The sequence below is a fragment of the Culex pipiens genome, chromosome 3 (genome assembly GCF_016801865.2).
Source record: "Culex pipiens pallens isolate TS chromosome 3, TS_CPP_V2, whole genome shotgun sequence".
NCBI lineage: Eukaryota > Metazoa > Arthropoda > Insecta > Diptera > Culicidae > Culex > Culex pipiens.
In genome coordinates, this window is record NC_068939.1 from 30,490,240 (window position 1) to 30,512,182 (window position 21,943).

Here is a 21,943-nt window from a genome sequence, read left to right on the forward strand (position 1 = left end):
AAAATCATTCAGTTTAAAAAATGGTTTTATTTTATTATTATTGACTTTTTAGGCAGCGTATTTTATTTCACATAATAACGTAGCCTTTTTGCCTTCCTCACTTTACTGAGGAAAGGCTATAAAATCACTCAAAAACGAACTTTTTAGTTAGACCTCCTAGACCTACCTTCATTTGTACATATCGACTCAGAATCACCAGCTGAGCAAATGTCTGTGTGTTTGGCTGTATGTAGACATGTGTACCTAATCAATGTCACTGGAATATCTTGTCACAGGCTCAACTGATTTTGGCCGGAATGGTTTTAATCGATCCGTCTTAACGTCCCCTAAGTTGCTATTTAAATTCTTGCAGTTTTCTCATGTATTTAAAAAGTTATGTTAAAAAAACTGTTTCATATTAAATTAAAATTATGGTAAAAAGGGTGGTTTTTTCATGAAATCCTCACATGTTATATATTTTTAGAAAGCATATGAGAAGACCTTTCTTGTGGATTAAGAATTTTCAAGATCTGACTTACCTATCTAAAATTACAAGCAGTTTAAAAAATGGTCTGAATTTACATAACCTCAAATGGTCGCCACGAAAAAGCCGTGTAGAGGGATGCCATTTTCCTGAAAGGCGGTGTCTGTATAATTTTGACAAAAAGTCTGTAGGAAGTCTGTTTTTTTACTCGTCACTTATTTGTATTAGGACCTCTTAGGTGCTGGGATCACGTTAGGGGAGATCCATAAACCATGTGGACACTTTAGGAGATTGTAATCACTCTATAAATGAGAGGAAGGCACCAACCACCTAAAGGTGGATTAAGTTACGTTTTTATGCTAAAGCTCATAGCTCATTAAAGAAAGGATAACTCTCACACTGCTAGCAACAGTTTAATTTTCTTCCAAAAAGAAAATAAAATTTTGCTTAAAATAAATACACTTTGTGTTCGCAGTTATCACAAATCAAAAGACTTTACCCTTTAAAAAAACGAAAATACACTTCTGTCATGAGTTAAGTAACTTTAAAAAAAAGGAAAACTCTCTTCACTTGTTCAACACGTTTGATAGCAAAAATCTTTGCACCCCAGTGTAAACGATGACGCCCTACAGGCTTGTTTCCATCACTCCCGGGATGCCAAAAATCAATGACCTGCCACAAACACTCAGGGCAGAGTTATGGCATGTTGGAATAAATTTACGACGATGGTGGTGGTGGTTTACCCTGCTGCTAACAAGTGTCCAAAATTTCCGGTTCTTGATGATACCGTTCCGGAGCCGTTCCACGTGTCCCTGAGGGGATTGAACAATATCTACCCTGTTAGCAGGCAGACAGAAAAACAATGGACACTCGTAAACACGATAGGGCCAGGATTTTCCGGCCTCAGGGAACAACAAATTTTATCTTTCGACCATCGGCAATCAAACCTGAAGCCATAACTTTATGATTCACTGACATGCTTGGGGAGAAGGATGCGAGAATTAATCTCCATCGACAAATTGCTGGTAACGGACCATATTGTCCTCAGGTTAGACCTGCACACAGAAAGCAGACTTTAGTGACGAGTCAGCATTAGATGGTAACTTACTACTTCCTACGATGGCAACAGTGAGGCAAGATGTGATTTATCTTGTATCACATCAGTTAGGTAGCTGTTCATAGGTCAATTTAGTAATCTGTATCTTCTGCTTGCTTAGAGCAGCAATAGCTGAATTAATTCCTTGCTACCCATAGCAATCTTGCTAAAAGCGACAGCATGATTTATTAACAATTCAGAATAACATTCATTTTCAAGTCTACATTCAAGGCAAAAATACACTTAGTCAGTTACATAATTCTATTATCATTGGGAGGCTTCCCATGAATCCATTTCACAAGATACATCATAAATATTATAAAGGGCATTCTAAACGCAATAAAAAGCCAACACTGGCCATAAAAAAATCCACATGACTCCGTCATAAACCGATCGCATCCAAGCATCAGCATGAACTAAATTATGTTTTTGACGTAATTTCGATGGCATATAAAGTCATATCTTTGGAAGATATTCGCAAAACAAAAACCATGCAGCATAAATATCGCAGTTGATTAACACCCATTAATCAAATTAGCTCGACCCCCGTGTGCCATCAAGTTTGAGTCTGCACGCAGGGAAATTAAGGGTCCGCATCAACAAAGTGAAATGGAACCTCGATGGAACCCCAAAAATTAAATCCCCCTCGGGCGAATGTATTTTCGAAATCACATATTGGGGTCATGCCTTTCCGATTGCGGGCCAACTGCTGGCTGAATCTGGGTGACAACTTTACGTTTCCGGCCTACGAGCTCTCAAAACAGGGCGAGAGTTATGCAACCTTTTTGATGGTTGACTTTTCCCACCGCAGTGTGGACAGTGAACTCGTTTACTGGTTTCGGGTGGAGACTAATTAAAGACTGTTGTTACATTCGGTGAGTTGGTTGATTAATTGAATTAGTTTCGATTTGACAACCATCAATTATGCAGGCGTCGATGGGCAGAACCAATACAGGGTGTTTGGTTCATGGATGCGGATACTTGCTGGTCCCCTAGAGGACCCCGAAACATGAAAAAAAGTCTTCTACGGCATGGTCGAATTCTCAACCTAAACCGAGTTAAGTAGAATTTACTGTTTTGAGGAGTTTCTACACTAAAATCGATTTATCTCATGATTGTGATCACGAAAAGCTTCGCTTCTGATTTCATGCGAAAGCTGAGTAAATTTCACGATAAAAAATGATTTTTGAAATTTTTTAAACTTTACTTAAGTCTGCCTACAGAGCCTTTACATTTTTTTCTTGCCCTGGTGTTGTTAGTTTTTTGCATTTATTTTGCGTAAATGGCAGGTAAATGGTTTGTTTTATGTATCAAAACGATGCTCCTAGATCCCCTCTACAAATCTCTCTAAATAACCATTTCCCAATTTCTTTTCCTAAAGCCGCTATTTTAATTTTATTGGTGAAAAAAATCGAAGCCAGAAAACTAGACATGGTATCTTAATAAATCAAACCGACGCCTGTCAGAGCATCGCGCAAAGCATACTTGATCGACGCGCGCGCGGCCGCATGTTTGCTGGAAGGAGGGTGACAGTAAGAAAACAAACCACGTGCATATGGAAATTCGACCAAGGATAACGAAGCTTAAAATTGCATTTTATTGCAAACTAAAGAAGAACTTTGAAAAGACATCGCCGCTATGCTGAAGGATGTCATCCATGAAGAAAGTACTTCACGCGATCATAATCATCGTTCCAACTTTTTTGGTCGCTCTTGCCTCCGCGGAATAGGGCCGGTAATTGAAAATTACGTTTAGCGAAATCTGTTTGTGTGATGCTTGAATACAAAATGGAAATTTTGAATTGTTTATTGAATAGATTGAATCATATTCTTCGGTAGTCAAAAGTTGCCAAAACAAAGAAATTACAGTGTAGTTGCAAACAGGATTGCCACACACCCAGTCGGTCTCGGTCCGATCACTGTCCCCGATCCCGCCCGAATTTCTTGAGACGAGAAATGTGTCATCACTCCTTTTATCGAATGGGGAAGTAAAACGTCGGTCTCGGCCTCAGTTGTTGTACGGTCGATAGCTTATCCCACACGAAGAAAAAAAAATCCGTCCAGGTGTACAAGTTGTCTCGCTGGAATAAGTATACATAACACACCAAACCAAACCAAAGCCTTGGAGTCTTTGATTGGCGGTTGCGAATCCAATGATCGTCAGTTCTTGCAACAGAGACCACAATAGACTCCTTCGTGTATTTTTTTGGAAATGGAAAAAACATAAAATGAGGTGGATAATAATAAATTTAAAAAATTGATAGCTTATTTGCATATTCTGGGAGTTTCAGTAATTCTAATTTAAACATTTCGTCGCTTGTGTGCTATCTTGTGACACGTCCTAACTTTTTACAGCAGACGCGTCTCAAGAAAGTACAAAAATGACGATTCGGTAAATGGTAGAACTAATTATTTATTTTGTTAACACTCAAAAATTCTTATTCCCTTCCTAAATATGGAAAAACTTTGTTTCGATTGTACATTTTGACGTTTTATTTCATACAAACTTAAAGGACATTGGTGCATTATTTTTTTAAATTTATTAACTTCTTTTTAAAATAATAAAATTAAAAATAAAAAATAAACTAAAATCCAAAAAATTCAAATTTAAGTGAAGCTAAAATTTGTTATACTTAGTTGAAATAACTAAATACAACTCGAAACATTAAAGAACGACAAGATGTAATTTTCAGCAATTTCTAACTAATAATTTGATAATTTAACAATTTATTAATTTAATAATTTAATAATTTCATAATTTCATAATTTAATAATTTAATAAATTAATAATTCAATAATTTAATCATTCAATCCTTTAATCATTTAATCATTTAATCATTTAATCATTAAATCATTTAAACATTTCATCATTTTATAATTTAATCATTAAATCATTTAATCATTTAATCATTTAATCATTTAATCATTTAATCATTGAATCATTTAATCATTTAATCATTTAATCATTCAATCATTTCATCATTTAATCATTTAATCATTCAATCATTTAATCATTCAATCATTTAATCATTTAATCATTTAATCATTTAATCATTTAATCATTTAATCATTGAATCATTTAATCATTTCATCATTTAATCATTTCATCATTTAATCATTTAATCATTTAATCATTTCATCATTTAATCATTTCATCATTTAATCATTTAATCATTCAATCATTTAATCATTTCATCATTTAATCATTTCATCATTTAATCATTTCATCATTCAATCATTTAATCATTCAATCATTTAATCATTTAATCATTTAATCATTTAATCATTTAATCATTTAATCATTTAATCATTTAATCATTTAATCATTTAATCATTTAATCATTTAATCATTTAATCATTTAATCATTTAATCATTTAATCATTTAATCATTTAATCATTTAATCATTTAATCATTTAATCATTTAATAATTTAATAATTTAATAATTTAATAATTTAATAATTTAATAATTTAATAATTTAATAATTTAATAATTTAATAATTTAATAATTTAATAATTTAATAATTTAATAATTTAATAATTTAATTATTTAATTATTCAATTATTTAATTATTTAATTATTTAAATATTTAATAATTTAATAATTTAATAATTTAATAATTTAATAATTTAATAATTTAATAATTTAATAATTTAATAAATTAATAATTCAATAATTTAATCATTCAATCCTTTAATCATTTAATCATTTAATCATTTAATCATTAAATCATTTAAACATTTCATCATTTTATAATTTAATCATTAAATCATTTAATCATTTAATCATTTAATCATTTAATCATTTAATCATTGAATCATTTAATCATTTAATCATTTAATCATTCAATCATTTCATCATTTAATCATTTAATCATTCAATCATTTAATCATTCAATCATTTAATCATTTAATCATTTAATCATTTAATCATTTAATCATTTAATCATTGAATCATTTAATCATTTCATCATTTAATCATTTCATCATTTAATCATTTAATCATTTAATCATTTCATCATTTAATCATTTCATCATTTAATCATTTAATCATTCAATCATTTAATCATTTCATCATTTAATCATTTCATCATTTAATCATTTCATCATTCAATCATTTAATCATTCAATCATTTAATCATTTAATCATTTAATCATTTAATCATTTAATCATTTAATCATTTAATCATTTAATCATTTAATCATTTAATCATTTAATCATTTAATCATTTAATCATTTAATCATTTAATCATTTAATCATTTAATCATTTAATCATTTAATCATTTAATCATTTAATCATTTAATCATTTAATCATTTAATCATTTAATCATTTAATCATTTCATCATTTAATCATTTAATCATTCAATCATTTAATCATTTAATCATTTAATCATTTAATCATTTAATCATTTAATCATTCAATCATTTAATCATTCAATCATTTAATCATTTAATCATTTAATCATTTAATAATTTAATTATTTTAGGTATCACGAATCTGAGGTACATTTTTCATGAACTTGAATTCAGTTTAGTTTTAAGTACATTTATTTTTCAGAAGCTTCATGAGCTTCAAGGATAAGCCGTTCATCAATGACAAATGTATTCGATGTGGTGAAGAATATCACTAAGAACAACATGGAATCATCAGGTGGGTAGATTTTGCTGTTGCATGTGGTGCATTGTGATATCATTTACGTTTTTCCATTTACTACAACTTCTATGATTGAAAAATAAATGTAAATTAAAAGACAGTTTCTTTTATTTTCAGGATCACCAAAAATATCAACTAAACTATCAATTGAATTGTAATTCAAGTATTTGGTTATGTCACCTAAGTGAAATCGCAACGATTGTACAAATTTCCTTAGTGGAAAATTTAGCCATGCGCAAAGCGAACTGTCAAACTTTGCGAGCGTTTTTCTCTGGACACCGAGTTGATTTACGGGTGCCATAATATCTCGAGATGTGATTGACCGAATTAGCTGCAATTTGGGGTGAAGATTCGCAAGACATATCCCGTGTGCATGACGATGCTCGAATTTGAAATTTTAAATTTTTTAAAGTACAAAAATTAAATTCACGGGTCCCATGCAATCAAAGTGTTTTTTTTTATCCCGACTTAGAGACATTTCAATGATTCCATTTTTGTTAAATGAAAATTTAAAAATCAAATCATTTCAGCGCACTTTTTTGACTTTGTCAAAATTGATCAAAACTTTTTCATAGTTTCAGAAGAAATTGATAAAATTTTGTAAAAACATACCATACCAAAATGACCAATTCTGACTTAGTTTTTTTTTTCAAAATTATAAGTAATTTCTTTAGGGGGAATTTTAAAAATCTTTAAAATCATGTTTGAAATGTTCGGTTTTTTTTTGTTATTCGCTTGGAGACTTCTTTTGTCACCCCTGATAACGGTAGTTGTTTTTTTTTGTGAATGTCTGCTCCGATATTATTCAATGGAGTTCCCCTACAAGGAAACCATGGAAGAATTATTTTTATTTACCAAAAACATTTCATATCCATTTTTTGGATGGCAAAAGATTTTAAGGAAAGAATTTTTATTTCGATGAGAATTCATGCATAGCATGGTAGGTTATCTTAAATAAATCAATTTATTAATCACCTTCTTAAATAAATAAAATAAGTAAGCACTTCCTTAAATGACTAAATCTGTGTTTATTCATGCAAAAGTTTTTATAAGTTTTCTTAAGAAGTTTTGTTATTCTAAGCGTGCATTTTTTTATTTACTTTAAAACCAATTGCAATGTTTGAAAATGATTGAAAAATATCAATTCACGTTAATAATCAAAAATCTATCATAAAACGATTTTCAACATGTTATGATTAAAGCACAGAGGAAAGAAACTCTTTCTATTAAATTGGTTGATTTTACATTTTTATCAAATTATGATCACATTCCGAATTAGGTCTTGATAGAGCTATTCAATAAAAAATGCTTTTCAAAAGTTTTAATTAAACAAAAGGTTGTTGATATGCCAACATTTGGTGCTTGATAGAAATGTATGCTATTGTCCTACACACGCAAGAAATAACTTAGATACATCTTGGATTTAAACAATTCAACTTATCCTTTTTGTAATGTAAAAAAAGTAGAACTCTAAAAAAACTAAGTATCTACTTCCTGCTAACTAAACTTTTACTTGCATTGTCAATGGGCTTGTTTTAAATGTTTGATTTAATCAGCTTAATTATTTATTGTTGTACCGCCTGTGTGGGTCAAACGATCCGCACACTGAACAACAGTGGAAATCCTTCAACGAGACCCTATGCCGCTCTTATTGCATTTTACTCATTTTAAAAACTAGCACCTTCTTTCCCTTAAATAGCCGTCCCTTAACTTTTGTTTTTACCGTTTGCAAAAAGAACGCGAGACAAAATACCTCCGGTATTGTAACAATTCTGAAACGAACTTTTCCCACAATGCAATGGGCACACGTCGTTTGTTTTCTTACTGTCACCCTCCTTCCAGCAAACATGCGGCCGCGCGCGCGTCGATCAAGTATGCTTTGCGCGATGCTCTGACAGGCGTCGGTTTGATTTATTAAGATACCATGTCTAGTTTTCTGGCTTCGATTTTTTTCACCAATAAAATTAAAATAGCGGCTTTAGGAAAAGAAATTGGGAAATGGTTATTTAGAGAGATTTGTAGAGGGGATCTAGGAGCATCGTTTTGATACATAAAACAAACCATTTACCTGCCATTTACGCAAAATAAATGCAAAAAACTAACAACACCAGGGCAAGAAAAAAATGTAAAGGCTCTGTAGGCAGACTTAAGTAAAGTTTAAAAAATTTCAAAAATCATTTTTTATCGTGAAATTTACTCAGCTTTCGCATGAAATCAGAAGCGAAGCTTTTCGTGATCACAATCATGAGATAAATCGATTTTAGTGTAGAAACTCCTCAAAACAGTAAATTCTACTTAACTCGGTTTAGGTTGAGAATTCGACCATGCCGTAGAAGACTTTTTTTCATGTTTCGGGGTCCTCTAGGGGACCAGCAAGTATCCGCATCCATGAACCAAACACCCTGTATAAAGGTAATTTGATGAAAATGCACCATTGATAACTAAAATCAGTTGATGCATCAATTAACTTTTTATTTTCCAATGAATGAGCTAATCATCACTTACTAAATATATCCCAAATAAATCTGTACTTTATAACTCAGCGAAAAAAAGTAATTTTGTAATTTTGCCACCCGGGTAGGCGCGGGTCATATCTTTGTGTAGTGGATTAAAAAATACAACAATTTTTGTGAAGTATTTTTAAACATTTAAAATCGACTCAAAGTTTCCGAGATATCACTTCTTTCAAAAAGGCTTATAAGGCAGACCGAGCCACGTAGCCCAGTGGTAACGCTTCTGCCTCGTAAGTGGTAGATCGGGGTTCAAATCCCGGCTCGGATCAACACAACTGGTGATCTTTTTCCTTATGGATTCGATTGCTTGGTAAAGGTAAGGTAGTGTATCATCACAAGCTGGACCTTATCACGACACCTTAGGGAAGGCGACCTATGAAATGTTAACATTAACCTTAACATGTAAACAACGAAACTCTTCATGGGTCATGGGAAATATTTACTTTACTTACTAATTAGGTGACACTTTGAAAATTCATTTTCCCAAATTTAAGTTTTGCACCCAGCAGTTTGATCAGCAAAGTCTAAAGGTGAAAATTGTCAGAATATTTCTGAACTTATCGTAAATATTTTCTACAGGGTTGCTTCCCTTTCATGAAGTATTTCATTATTTCAAAAAACTATTTTTTCAATAGTTTCAGCACTCAAAAACGGTTCACTTTATCAAGAAATTTCAAATATTGTTTCTTTACTTGAACGTTATTTCGTCGTTGTCGTGTTATCTTGTCGCCCGTCGATTTTGGGCCAAATTGATTTTAGAACGCCATTTTGTGCAACTCTCAATACCTAACCTTTGACCTTCACAGATCCCCCAAAACTCGGTTTTTATCCTGAGATATTCAACAAAAGCCGAAAAAAACTCCTTGCATTGTTGTCACTTTTCATATGAGCAATTCTCTACGAAATCGATATTTTTTCTTTGATATTAATTTTTGTATTTTTTAATCCTGCTGAAACTTTTTTGGTGCCTTCGGTATGCCCAAAGAAGCCATTTTGCATCATTAGTTTGTCCATATAATTTTCCATACAAATTTTGCAGCTGAGCAATTCTCTACCAAAACCGGAAATGGATTTTATTTGTATTTTTTGATTTGGCTCAAACTTTGTGGGGGCCTTCCCTATGACCAAATAAGCTATTTTGTGTCATTGGTTCACCCATACAAGTCTCCATACAATTTTGGCAGTTGTCCATACAAAAATGGTATGTAAATATTCAAACAGCTGTAACTTTTGAGTGAATTTTCTGATCAATTTGGTGTCTTCGGCAAAGTTGTAGGTATTGTTGAGGACTTTTGTGAAAAAAATAGGTACACGGAAAAAAAAATTTGCAGATTTTTTTATCAACTTTTTTTTCACTAAAACTCAATTTCCCAAAATACGTATTTTTTGATTTTCGAGATTTTTTTATATGTTTTAGGGGACAAAAATCCGCAACTTTTGAGCCATAGAGAAACATGGTCAAAAAATCTGCCGCCGAGTTATAAATTTTTGAAAAAATAGTGATTTTTGGAAAAAATCGAAGTTTCATGCAAAAACAAGTTTGACATTATTTTTCAATGCAAAATTGAATTTGCAATCGAAAAGTACTTTACAGATTTTTTGATAAAGGGCTCCGTTTTCAAGATATAGCCACCGAAAGTTTGATTTTAGCGAAATATTTGCAGTTTTTCAATTTTTAAAAATAGTGACCATGAGTGACCATTTCTAAAAATATTTTTTTTTGAAAGGTTAAGAAAATTTGCTATAAAATTGTCTAAGAGACATTGAAGATTGGACCTCTGGTTGCTGAGATACAGCGGCTTAAAGAAAAAGAAACACGTAAATTGAAGTTTTCCAAGTCTCACCCTAACAGCCCACCATTTTCTAATGACGATATCTCAGCAATTAATGGTCCGATTTTCAATGTTAATACATGAAACATTCGTGAAATTTTCCAATCTTTTCGAAAAAAAATATTTTGAAAATTTTTAAATCAAGACTAACATTTTAAATGGGCGTAATATTCAATGTTTGGCCCTTTTAAAATGTTAGTCTTGATTTAAAAAATTTCAAATATTTTTTTCGAAAAGATCGGAAAATTTCACGAATGTTTCATGTATTAACATTGAAAATCGGACCATTAGTTGCTGACATATCGTCATTTGAAAATGGTGGGCTGTTTTGGTGAGATTTAGAAAACTTCAATTTTCGTGTTTCTTTTTCTTAAAGCGGCTCTATCTCAGCAACCCGAGGTCCAATCTTCAATGTCTCTTAGACAATTTTATAGCAAATTTTCTTAACTTTTCAAAAACAATATTTTTAGAAATGGTCACTCATGGTCACTATTTTTAAAAATTGAAAAACTGCAAATATTTCGCTAAAATCAAACTTTCGGTGGCTATATCTTGAAAACGGAACCCTTTATCAAAAAATCTGTAAAGTACTTTTCGATTGCAAATTCAATTTTGCATTAAAAAATAATTTCAAACTTGTTTTTGCATGAAACTTCGATTTTTTCCAAAAATCACTATTTTTTCAAAAATTCATAACTCGGCGGCAGATTTTTTGACCATGTTTCTCTATGGCTAAAAAGTTGCGGATTTTTGTCCCCTAAAACATATAAAAAAATCTCGAAAATCAAAAAATACGTATTTTGGGAAATTGAGTTTTAGTGAAAAAAAAGTTGATAAAAAAATCTGCAAATTTTTTTCTTCCGTGTACCTATTTTTTCACAAAAGTTTTCAACAATACTGTTACAACTGTTTGAATATTTACATACCATTTTTGTATGGACAGCAGCCAAAATTGCATGGAGACTTGTATGGGTGAACCAATGACACAAAATAGCTTATTTGGTCATAGGGAAGGCCCCCACAAAGTTTGAGTCAAATCAAAAAATACAAAAAATAAAAATGGTCGAAATCGGCCGATTTCGTAGAGAGTTGCTCAGCTGTCCATACAAAAATGACATACGAAAATTTAAAAATCTGTATCTTTTGAAGAATTTTTTTGATCGATTTTGTGTCTTCGGAAAAGTTGTAGGTATGGATAAGGACTACACTGGAAAAAAATGTAACAAGGTATATTTTTTTTGTTGATTTTCAATATCACTTTTTGTTACTAAAAATTTGATTTGCAAAAAAACACTATTTTTATTTTGTTTTTTTTTTTCATTTTTTGATATGTTTTAGGGGACATCAAATGCCAACTTTTCAGAAATTTCCAGGTTGTGCAAAAAATCATTGACCGAATTATAAATTTTTGAATCAATACTGATTGTAAATTTAAAATCAAATTTGCAATCAAAAAGTACTTCAGTGAAATTTTGATAAACTGCACCGTTTTCAAGTTAAAGCCATTTGTAGGTAACTTTTTTGAAAATAGTCGCAGTTTTTCATTTTTTAAAATTAAAGCACATGTTTGCCCACTCTTGAAAAAAAATTGAAAGCTGATAAAAGTCTCTATATTTTGCTATGTCCTTATACAACTTTGCCGAAGACACCAAAATCGATCGAAAAATTCCTTAAAAAGATACAGATTTTTGAATTTTCATACATAATTGGGGTGGGGAGGGGGGTCTGAGCCAGTGTGACATTGCGTGTTATAAGTATAGGCAAAGCTGAAACACCATAAAGATCAAACAAATTCCATTACATAAAAAAGTCGATTTGCGAAAACGTGGAAGATTACTTATAATCATTTTTCTCATTTATCAGTAATCTTGCTTTTCAATTATAATTTGTTTGCCTTGAATTTATTATTTGTTTGAAATCATGTTTCCAAGATGTTTTCCCATTACGAAATGGAAAAAAATCCATTGGAATGTTTTTTTCTTCTCGGAAAACGCACCTGCTGCGTACCTTATCAAATCCATTGAAAAAGCCAAACACGTATTTCGCGAACGTTTTTTTATCTCCCAGCATTGTATTGGACTTAAGATGTATCCCTAATTCTCCTTTTTTCAATTTGTTATCTTTTTCAGGCATCGTCCCCGCCAAATCGGATTATCCTTCCGGGTCCTAGGAGAGGATCAATAGCTACAACCACACCCACTTTTAGGAGGGCACAAACCTTCCCCCCGAACAAGATAAGTGCATGGCCAACTTGAACCACGCCGTAGATTGCCGCCGACGTCGTCGCCTGCTGCTGCTGCTGCTGCTGCTACCCTAAGGGATCACCCCCCGTACGGAGACCAAAGCCTAGGGGTCTTTAAACGGCGACGTGAAAATCGAGAAAACGAAAAAAAACGAGCGCAAAATTTTCACTCACTAACGATGAAACGATTCATAGCAATTCTGTTCGTGCTAGGCGAAACCATCGCTAATATTAGCGCGAATTACGAGCTGAAGGAAGTGGCCGCCTCGCAAGCGTACATTTCCGGCGGTGGCCGTGCCATTGAAGGTAAAGACAGAATTTGGAGGATGGTGATGGGTTCTTTTTTTTCTTTTCGAATTTTTCGCTTTATGTTTTACCGGGAATCGAATGGTATTTATGACCATTGTATTCTTTTTATGTCTATCTTGTTGGAATAGCTAAATAAAGCAATTAGCTAAATGTTTCCCAGAATGTTTAAAAACAAAAAGAAGTTCGAAAAAATCCGGCTTTTGCAAATATGAAAAATGATGTACTTTTTTCCATGTACCGTCATTAGGGGTGACATTGAATCTGGGAGGTGCGATTGGTTCATACAAATATCAACATTTTCGTATGACCCAATCTCACCCCCAGGCTCAATATCATCCCTAATGACGGTATGATCTATCCGAAACCAATAAAAAATATCCCAATATTGTGCAGTAAAAAGGCTCAAACAGCATGTCCCAATTCTCTAAGATGACGGTATTTTAAAAATGATCGAATGAATGTAAGAGTTCAACATTTTTGTCTAATGAAAATTTCAATGGAGAAATAAGGATTATCATCTCTAAATTATGTAAATACATATCCCCGCAAACTAATATTTTTTTTAAAATATTGTAGCTAATTTTGAAATATTAGTTTTCAAATTTCGGTTCGGTGGTTCCAAACCGCTAGCTTGTCCAGATCCTCGAAGAAGGTGGGGCAACAATATGAGCTTTTTCAAATTTCCGTCATTTTTGGACAACCCCCTGATTAATTTTTCAACAAATTTCTGAGGATGATGGTGCCTCATGTTGCCCCACCCTGTGCACGCTAGTCTTCCAAACCCTTATCTATTGAATTTAATTAAATGATTAATAAATTTCAAGTTTAAAGAGAAACACCCCTGAGATTTTGGATTGGTTAAGTTTATTTTAAGTTTAAGTAAGTTTTAGGTAAGGTTATGTTTTCTTAAAAAAATCCTGATTGTACCTAGTGTTACAAAAATGATAACTCATATACTTTTAAAGTTATGAAAATGAACAGTGTTTAAATAACGAAAAGCAAACTAAAGCTGAAGAGCCACAGCTAACCACTTATTGTGCAAATCAAATGTAATTGTTATAAGAAAGATTCAATTAAATATATTTAATTCAAAAAAAAATCCTCTGGGATTTTGTAAACGCGTTTGTAGTTTTAGATCTCCCTTTTTGAACGGCTTGCGCTTTTCAGAAATATTTTAAATTTTAAAATTACATATAAAATGTTAATTTTTCCTAGAACATTAAAGTAAAAATTTAAAAATTTCAAAAAAAAACAAATCCATAACAAAAACTTTTTAAAACTGCAAAAACGTGCAAAACAAGTTTGTACACCTTTCGAAATATCAACATAAATACAATTATTTGTTGATAAATCACAATTACTCCAGTGTCTGAAACCCAACCATCCTTAACTAATTTAGAAAATAACTAATTACTTAGTTTGAACTTTTTTATAAATTTGGAAATTATATACAAAACTTATCTAAACTTAATTTTGTAAAATTTAAATTCAACTAAATGGAGAAATATTACCGAAAAATTTCTAAATAATAATTTTTGAGTCAATATAGCAAGGTTGTGAAGGTTTTTAGGTCGATAGAATTGAATTTTCGTTGAAATTTCGTACCAACTCGGAATTACGTCCTCGGAAAATCTGCCAAAATCCGAACCGGGCCATGTTTCACAAGCTCAGGTACGCACCATTGGAAAGTTAGATCTTTTAGGTTTTCTATAAAACACCCGTTTTTGAACAGCTTAGTAAAAACTAAGTTTTAACCGTCATGTTTTTTTTTTCAGGCAAAAAAAATCTTTGGCATTATTGGTAGGTTGGAAAAACGGAATCATAACAACATTTAAAAAATAGAAGAAAAAAACTTATTTTAAACATGTTTTTAAACGTGAGTTAGAATAATCGGGATTTGTTTATAACGTATTCCTATTTCCCTGAAAAAGTTCCAATCATTATTTCCAATATAGCGAAAGACAAAATTGTATGGAAACTTGTATGAAAACCCTAATAATACAAAATGGTTTATTTTGACTTATAGAAGGCATACAAAAAGTTTAATCCAAATTTAAAAAAAAGCAAAAAGTCGATATGAATTACTCAATTTTTAAAATGAGATAAACCCAGTTTGTTTGAATGGTATAATTTGAAAAAATCTTCCACCTCCAAGGAGCATGAAAGTTAACAACTTTGTGTACTCATAAAATAATCGTGCTTTTTCAGCCCCGATCTATCTATCACGTTTAAACCTGCTTGAAATCTTGGGGTGATAATCATTTGCCATGATGACTAATAAAGAGTAATAGACCTTATCAGTTACCGAGTTTTTGAAAGTCGAGCTTTTGTTTGAGGCAATTTTTTGCTATTTTCATCCCATTGTCTCTAGTGTGGTGAGCCTAATTTTGTAAAGCAGCTTTGTGAAAGCCCGTTAGTTAAAAAGCCTTTTTTTCCTCCCTTAATGAATGAAAAGCAGGAGTCATAAACAAAATAAACAAAAACCAAAATAATCGCCTTTCACGGTAATCTGTTTGCACTGGGCAACCCTCAAGGAAAGTAATAACCTCCCCCAAAACATCCTGGTCTGACACACACACACATTTACACAAACCCGCAGTTCAGCCGAATGATCAAAAGTTTTTTAACAGAAAAGTGAGTGTCACAACTTTTTATCCGCATCTATCTCGTCCTCTCTCGCTTCTTTGCAGATGTCCATCTGTCGCCCCTAATGGCCAAAATGACGGCCTCACTGCAAACCGTGGGCTCGTTGGCGAACGACGACGGTCCGTTGCCGCCGGGTGAGGACACGGCCGTCGCGACCGAGGTCTCCAACACCAGCCTGCTGTGGACGTAAGTATAAGAGCTGGGGGGAGAAGAGCTGGGGGGTTGTTAAACTTTCGCCAATTCGAGTGACAAGTTTTGGACGAATCGAGGGCGTGAATTTTTGTCCCAATTGAAAATGGTAATAAATTATTCAAAAAAGGACTAACATTAGGGGTAGCTCATAACAAAAAATGGAAACTAAGACTCATCAAGTAAAAGCTTGTTCAATTTGGCATGATCTTGGAGAAAAGTTTCATTAGAAAACCACAGACATACAGACGCGAATCATTGAACACACGGATAAAAATCAGTTCTCAAAATCATAAACAAGCGTCCATGAAATTCCGAACGTGTGCACCGCACATATTGTATACACACTAGGATGTAACAAAAATGACTTTTTGGCGGGCATTCAGGGGTTTGTTCCGGTGGGCATACTGAGCACAAATCCCAAATATGAGCTTGATTGGACGTAACAGGAGCTGGCGCTCCGCCCTTCAACTTTAAATGGGATTTAACACGTAAAAATACTTTTTTTCAAAAATGTCTATTTATGAGGCACTTTAGCCACCAATGCGTTTACCAAAAACATCACTGGCGTGTAGGCCAGATCCTTGCGCATGTTTTGGTATACATGACATTGAAGTTTGGAGCATCCTAGAGCTCGGTACAGACCTTCAAAGTTTGGCATTTTTTCGAAAAAATGGCCCCAGCAGATTCATTTTTTCGAAAAAATGCCAAACTTTGAAGGTCTGTACCGAGCTCTAGGATGCTCCAAACTTCAATGTCATATATACCAAAACATGCGCAAGGATCTGGCCTACACGCCAGTGATGTTTTTGGTAAACGCATTGGTGGCCAAAGTGCCTCAAAAATAGACATTTTTGAAAAAAAGTATTTTTACGTGTTAAATCCCATTTAAAGTTGAAGGGCGGAGCGCCAGCTCCTGTTACGTCCAATCAAGCTCATATTTGGGATTTGTGCTCAGTATGCCCACCGGAACAAACCCCTGAATGCCCGCCAAAAAGTCATTTTTGTTACATCCTAATACACACTAGGATGCAACAAAACGGTCGATTTTTTGCGGGCATTTCAGGGCATGATCCCCTAGGTGTACTGAGCCCGAATCCCAAATATGAGCTTGATTGGTTGCGACAGGACCTGGCGCTTTGACTTTGAAGTTTAAATGGGATTTAACCCGTAAAATCGGTGCGTTTTGGTTTTTGCCAGTTTTGAGCCCCTTAACGATTTTTGCATTTTTCAAAAACCTCACGAGCTCATAGTTCGTGTTCCAGGGAACAACTTTGCCGAAGAGTGCGAAAAGATTCGTCAAATATTAAGAATGTTACAGAATTTATAACACCACCGCTGAAAACTTCAACTTTTTCTTCAAGCTCTTCTGGCAACCATCAGCTTGCTTGGTTGCATGAGCGTCGCGACGCCTACCCTGAATCTTTTCTGCCGTAGCAGCAAGTGCTGCCAAAAGAGAGTGAAGAAGCATATTTGTCTGTGAACAAACGGGGGATCAAAATCCAAATCGGCTTTCAACACGTACGACCCTAGGAAACTGTGACTGACAGAGACTTTTGCTTTGCAGAAAAGTTCGTTTCCATGTAATGAATGTGCCAACGGAACGCCCGGACGGACTTTCAAGAGAACTGCGTGGCCATTTGCGAAACTTTCCGAAGCCGGCCTGGCCAGGATCATTAAATGCAATGACTTGCTAATGTACCACACCGACTGGAAGTGATAACGGAAACGATTTCGAGCGTAACGAGTGAAAAACGCAATTTGATAGCATTATCAAGATTTTGGTGTTTGGTTACAGATGCCTTTAATCTAATTTCCCAAGCAAAGTTGAAAGGATAAATAACAGATGATGAAAAGAATCCTGCTGCAAATTAAACAATTTCGTCCAAAAAGCAACATTCGCCTTGAATTGCTTTACACTCAAACCCCGATGATTTGACACCAACTGTTGTCAAACGAACGGGGTCACTTTTTAGTTTGACACCCCTTTTACACGGAGTTCACAAACACTCCCAAAGGTTTGTTTTGATAGTGTGCGTGAGCTTTTAGTTTGACTTTGACCAACCAACGGGGTACAAACTAAAAAAGTGTCAAACAAAATAGTGACCAACCACCGGGTGTTGAGTGTATTAATTAAGCTTCAGATCTCCAAAATACATAACAGACTTGAGTTCGATTATCTGAAGTTCAATTATCCAAATGTTTCTTGGTAACTTCGGATAATCGAATTATGAACAAAAAACACTTTTTTCATCCAATTTGAGTTTAAATTGAGTCAATAAAAACAAAATATTTATATGCAGATTTTGAAACTACATTATGAATGAATGGCAATGATAAATGTCGGTATGAATAAATCTCAACTTTTAAGTACTGATATCCACAAAAATCTAAGAAAAAAAAAGCTTCAATCTAATGCTATGACTACCCGGAACAAGAAAGGTACCGTCAACTGGGGTGAATTGGGACACATGGGGCGAATTGGGACAGCAGTTTCAACCATGTTAGAGCACAATATTTTGATTTTTCTGGTTGGTTTCGGATAGAACAGACTCAGACCAACAAAATGTGTACATCCATTTCCAAATTTAAAACCTTTAAGTACTCTAAACACTGCTGTCCCTATTCAGACTGTAGTCCCGATTCACCCCAGATGACGGTACACAAATCTACAGGGAATCCTATTTCGATTCCACGTCCCACTCATCCCATCATGTTAATCATATGATGTCGACGCTGTCGTGCTATCTTGTCGCAACCACCATTTCGACGTTCCGAGAAAAACGCGTTGTAATGTTTGACCTTGAATAAACAAAAACTAGAGCACGAAGTCCCGAGTTATAATTACAAATGTTTACGGACCTGAAATCCCTTTGGCCAGTTTTCGCACTAACATCAATTTTCAGGGAGTGACAAGATTGCACGACATGATGGAAACTTCTTTTATATGTAGAGTGACAACAATGCAGGGAGATTTTTCGGTTTTAATTGAATATCTCAGGATTGAAATCGAGTTTTGGGGATCCCAAAATGCAAGTGCGACAAGTTAGCACGACGGCGACGATGTGTAAGTTTTCCCAGGTACATGTTTCTCGGTGTTTCTTTTTCTTCTCAATCGGAGCAAATATCATCCCAAACTCGGGGAAAAGTAACGCCGCAAAGTGGCCTCCAGGACAGCTGCTGTAACTCAATTCGGAAAGTGTTTGCTTATTCTGTGCTGGCAGGAAGAAACACAAAAACAAACAAATCCACAGTCCCAAACGGGAAAGAAATTCAAACTTAAAACAAGAAACATTTTCCTTCTCGTGGGGAGGGTCGTGTGGTGCATTTGAGCATGTAATTTGAACAATACTGGATGAAAATAGAGTTGGACGGTGCGCTGAAAAAGTTTCTTTTGCTTTATATTTGTTCAACTGAAACGCCACATGAAATTCTAAACATAAAGCCTGACCACAGAAATGTCCACAATGGGTTCACGGTGACTGAATCCAAATAGTCAAAGTGAAGAACCGGAAACTCTGGTGTCATAAACAGCAATCGATGGTTAAAAGCTACCGTGCAGGCAGGATCACCGAGACAAATATGTACACAATATTATCCCGAGAATTGCAACATCTGATATTGACTACTGAAAAGGAAATGGAAAATGATGGCTTGGATTTCCAGAAAAAAATTGTGATGAATTATGTACGAACTTCAATGAAATCGTTTGGCTTAATGCATTCTAAATTGGGAAAAAAATATTCCTAGCGAATTCTTGGACAGTTCTATATGATTTACTTAAAATAAACTATCAAGAAATAAACACATGCAACTCAAAACAACTTCTAAGGCTCATATAATTTAAATGCAGAAGAAACATCCTATGCTCACCTATTTACAACGTTTCTGTATTCTAGATTTCAACATTAAAGTTGTTGCTTGTTTCAACACGCTTTAAAACAAATTATCAGAAGAAAAACACAATTGACTAATGGATGCTTTTGTTTTCCAGCTTAAGAACAACTTCACACGGATTTCAGTCAATTTCCAGCCAGAAGGACATGCTCATTGAATTGAACGCAGATAAAAATGCCATTTCATGCAATCGAATTTCGCAACCCACACCGTTCCACGAAATTGAAACCCGCTTTCGTTGTTACGCAAACCCCGTAACGTGAAATTCGATTGTCACATTAATCATGGCTACGGGATTCGCTGAATTCCACATTGAACTTCTATTTAATTGAATGCAAATTGTTAAGCCCTGAACGGCTGTGCTCGTGCCAAAGTAAGGACCAATTGTGTTTCATGATGAACCCTTTTTTCCTGGATGCTGGATTTGAAGTGCCCTTTAAATCATAAGTACATTTAGTGGTAAAACCGGAATCCGTTACATCTGTTCCTAATGATCAAATGAGCCAAACTTGTTTAAATGATTTTTCTCATTAATCATCTTATTTTCAAAACAAATGCTATCTGGCAGCTGCATATGAAATGAACATAGAAAATAAGATTTAAAAAAAAAACCATCGCAAATGTTGGAAAAAATACTAAGACGATCATCAACGTAAAGTTCAGGTACAACATTGCCATCACCTTACAGGGATTATCCCTTGGAAAACGGTCGACAGTCATGTCAGCTGTTTGATTGAATGTTGTGCTCTTAAATAAAACATTTATCAAATATGTGCACCTGTAAGTCGAATAACGAGCTCAAACCATAATCGGATGTTTGCCTCAACCGGGCAGCAACCCAAAAAAAGGGCAAAAACATGTATGTTTTCTAAGAAGGACCCAGGACATACGATATTCTGCTACTGGCACAAAAAGTCATTAGAAAGTTGAATACCCTTAACCAATTCTGTGGTGTTTTGGCAAAAACACACCTGTCATATGCAGGGTGAACGTTATCATATGGAGCTTGCTTGCATCGGATGACAACTTAGAATAGTTACGTATTCGTAGATGCATAAGATTTGTTGAGATAGTACAGTCATTCCTCATATTTAAAAATGATTGCAATACTAAGGAAGTCGCTCACTGCCTCTCTGCACTATTTGTTATTTATGTTTTATTATGAGATCAACATTCTTGAAGAGCTTTCAATGAAAGTCACTGGTGCGTCCATCCCGGGAATTTCCGGTACAAAATTCCCTGGATTTCAAATATGATTTTTTTATATTTTGTACCGGATTTCCCTGAATTGAAAAAATACTACAAGCTTTAATCCGAAAATTCAGATTTAGTTGTTAAAAAATGATGAACAGTCTAAAACTTAGTATTTATAAGAATTTTATAACATTTAAGTTTTATCAGGCATGTACCACCATTATTTGAATAATTATGTAAAAAAAAAGTTTATAAATCTTCAAAATGTCTAGCGGTTTAAATATTTTCTATACTATTTTAGATATTCCCCAAAAAACTGGGTTTTGTTTCTACGCATATTATTGATTTTCAATTGAAAAAACGACACATTTGATCGTTTTTCCTCAAGCACCGGGATTTGTGGAAAATCAGGACAATTATAACAGATTAAGACAGCTCTGAAGCCAAAATGTTTGAAAAATGTTTAAACATCGATTTCGATTCTGTAAATTTTTAAATCAAGACTAACATTTTAAAAGGGCCAAACATTGAATATTACGCCCATTTAAAATGCTAGTCTTGATTAAATTTTTTTCAAAATATTTTTTTCGAAAAGATCGGAAAATTTCACGAATGTTTCATGTTTTAACATTGAAAATCGGACCATTAGTTGCTGAGATATCGACATTAGAAAATGGAGGGTTGTTTAGGTGAAACTTAAAAAAAAAACAATTTTCGTGTTTCTTTTCCTTAAAGTGGCTGTATCTCAGCAACCGGAGGTCCAATCTTTTATGTCTCTTAAACAATTTTATAGAAAATTTACTGAACTTTTCAAAAAAATTATTTTTAGAAATGGTCACTCATGGTCACTATTTTTAAAAATAGAAAAACTGCAAATATTTAGCTAAAATCAAACTTTCGGTGG

At 33.6% G+C, this 21,943-nt stretch overlaps 1 protein-coding gene across 2 annotated transcripts in view; it reads left to right on the forward strand.

The window, feature by feature from the left end:
- The window catches only part of LOC120428812 (opsin, ultraviolet-sensitive), a 306,492-nt gene that overhangs the window by 221,972 nt on the left and 62,577 nt on the right, over positions 1-21,943 (forward strand). For both annotated transcript variants that reach the window (XM_052710758.1, XM_052710759.1), the window contains exons 2-3: positions 12,692-13,110; positions 15,804-15,945. In XM_052710758.1, the coding sequence (XP_052566718.1) occupies positions 12,984-13,110; positions 15,804-15,945 (269 nt within the window). In that variant the 5' untranslated portion in view covers positions 12,692-12,983. The remainder of the gene's footprint in view (positions 1-12,691; positions 13,111-15,803; positions 15,946-21,943) is intronic.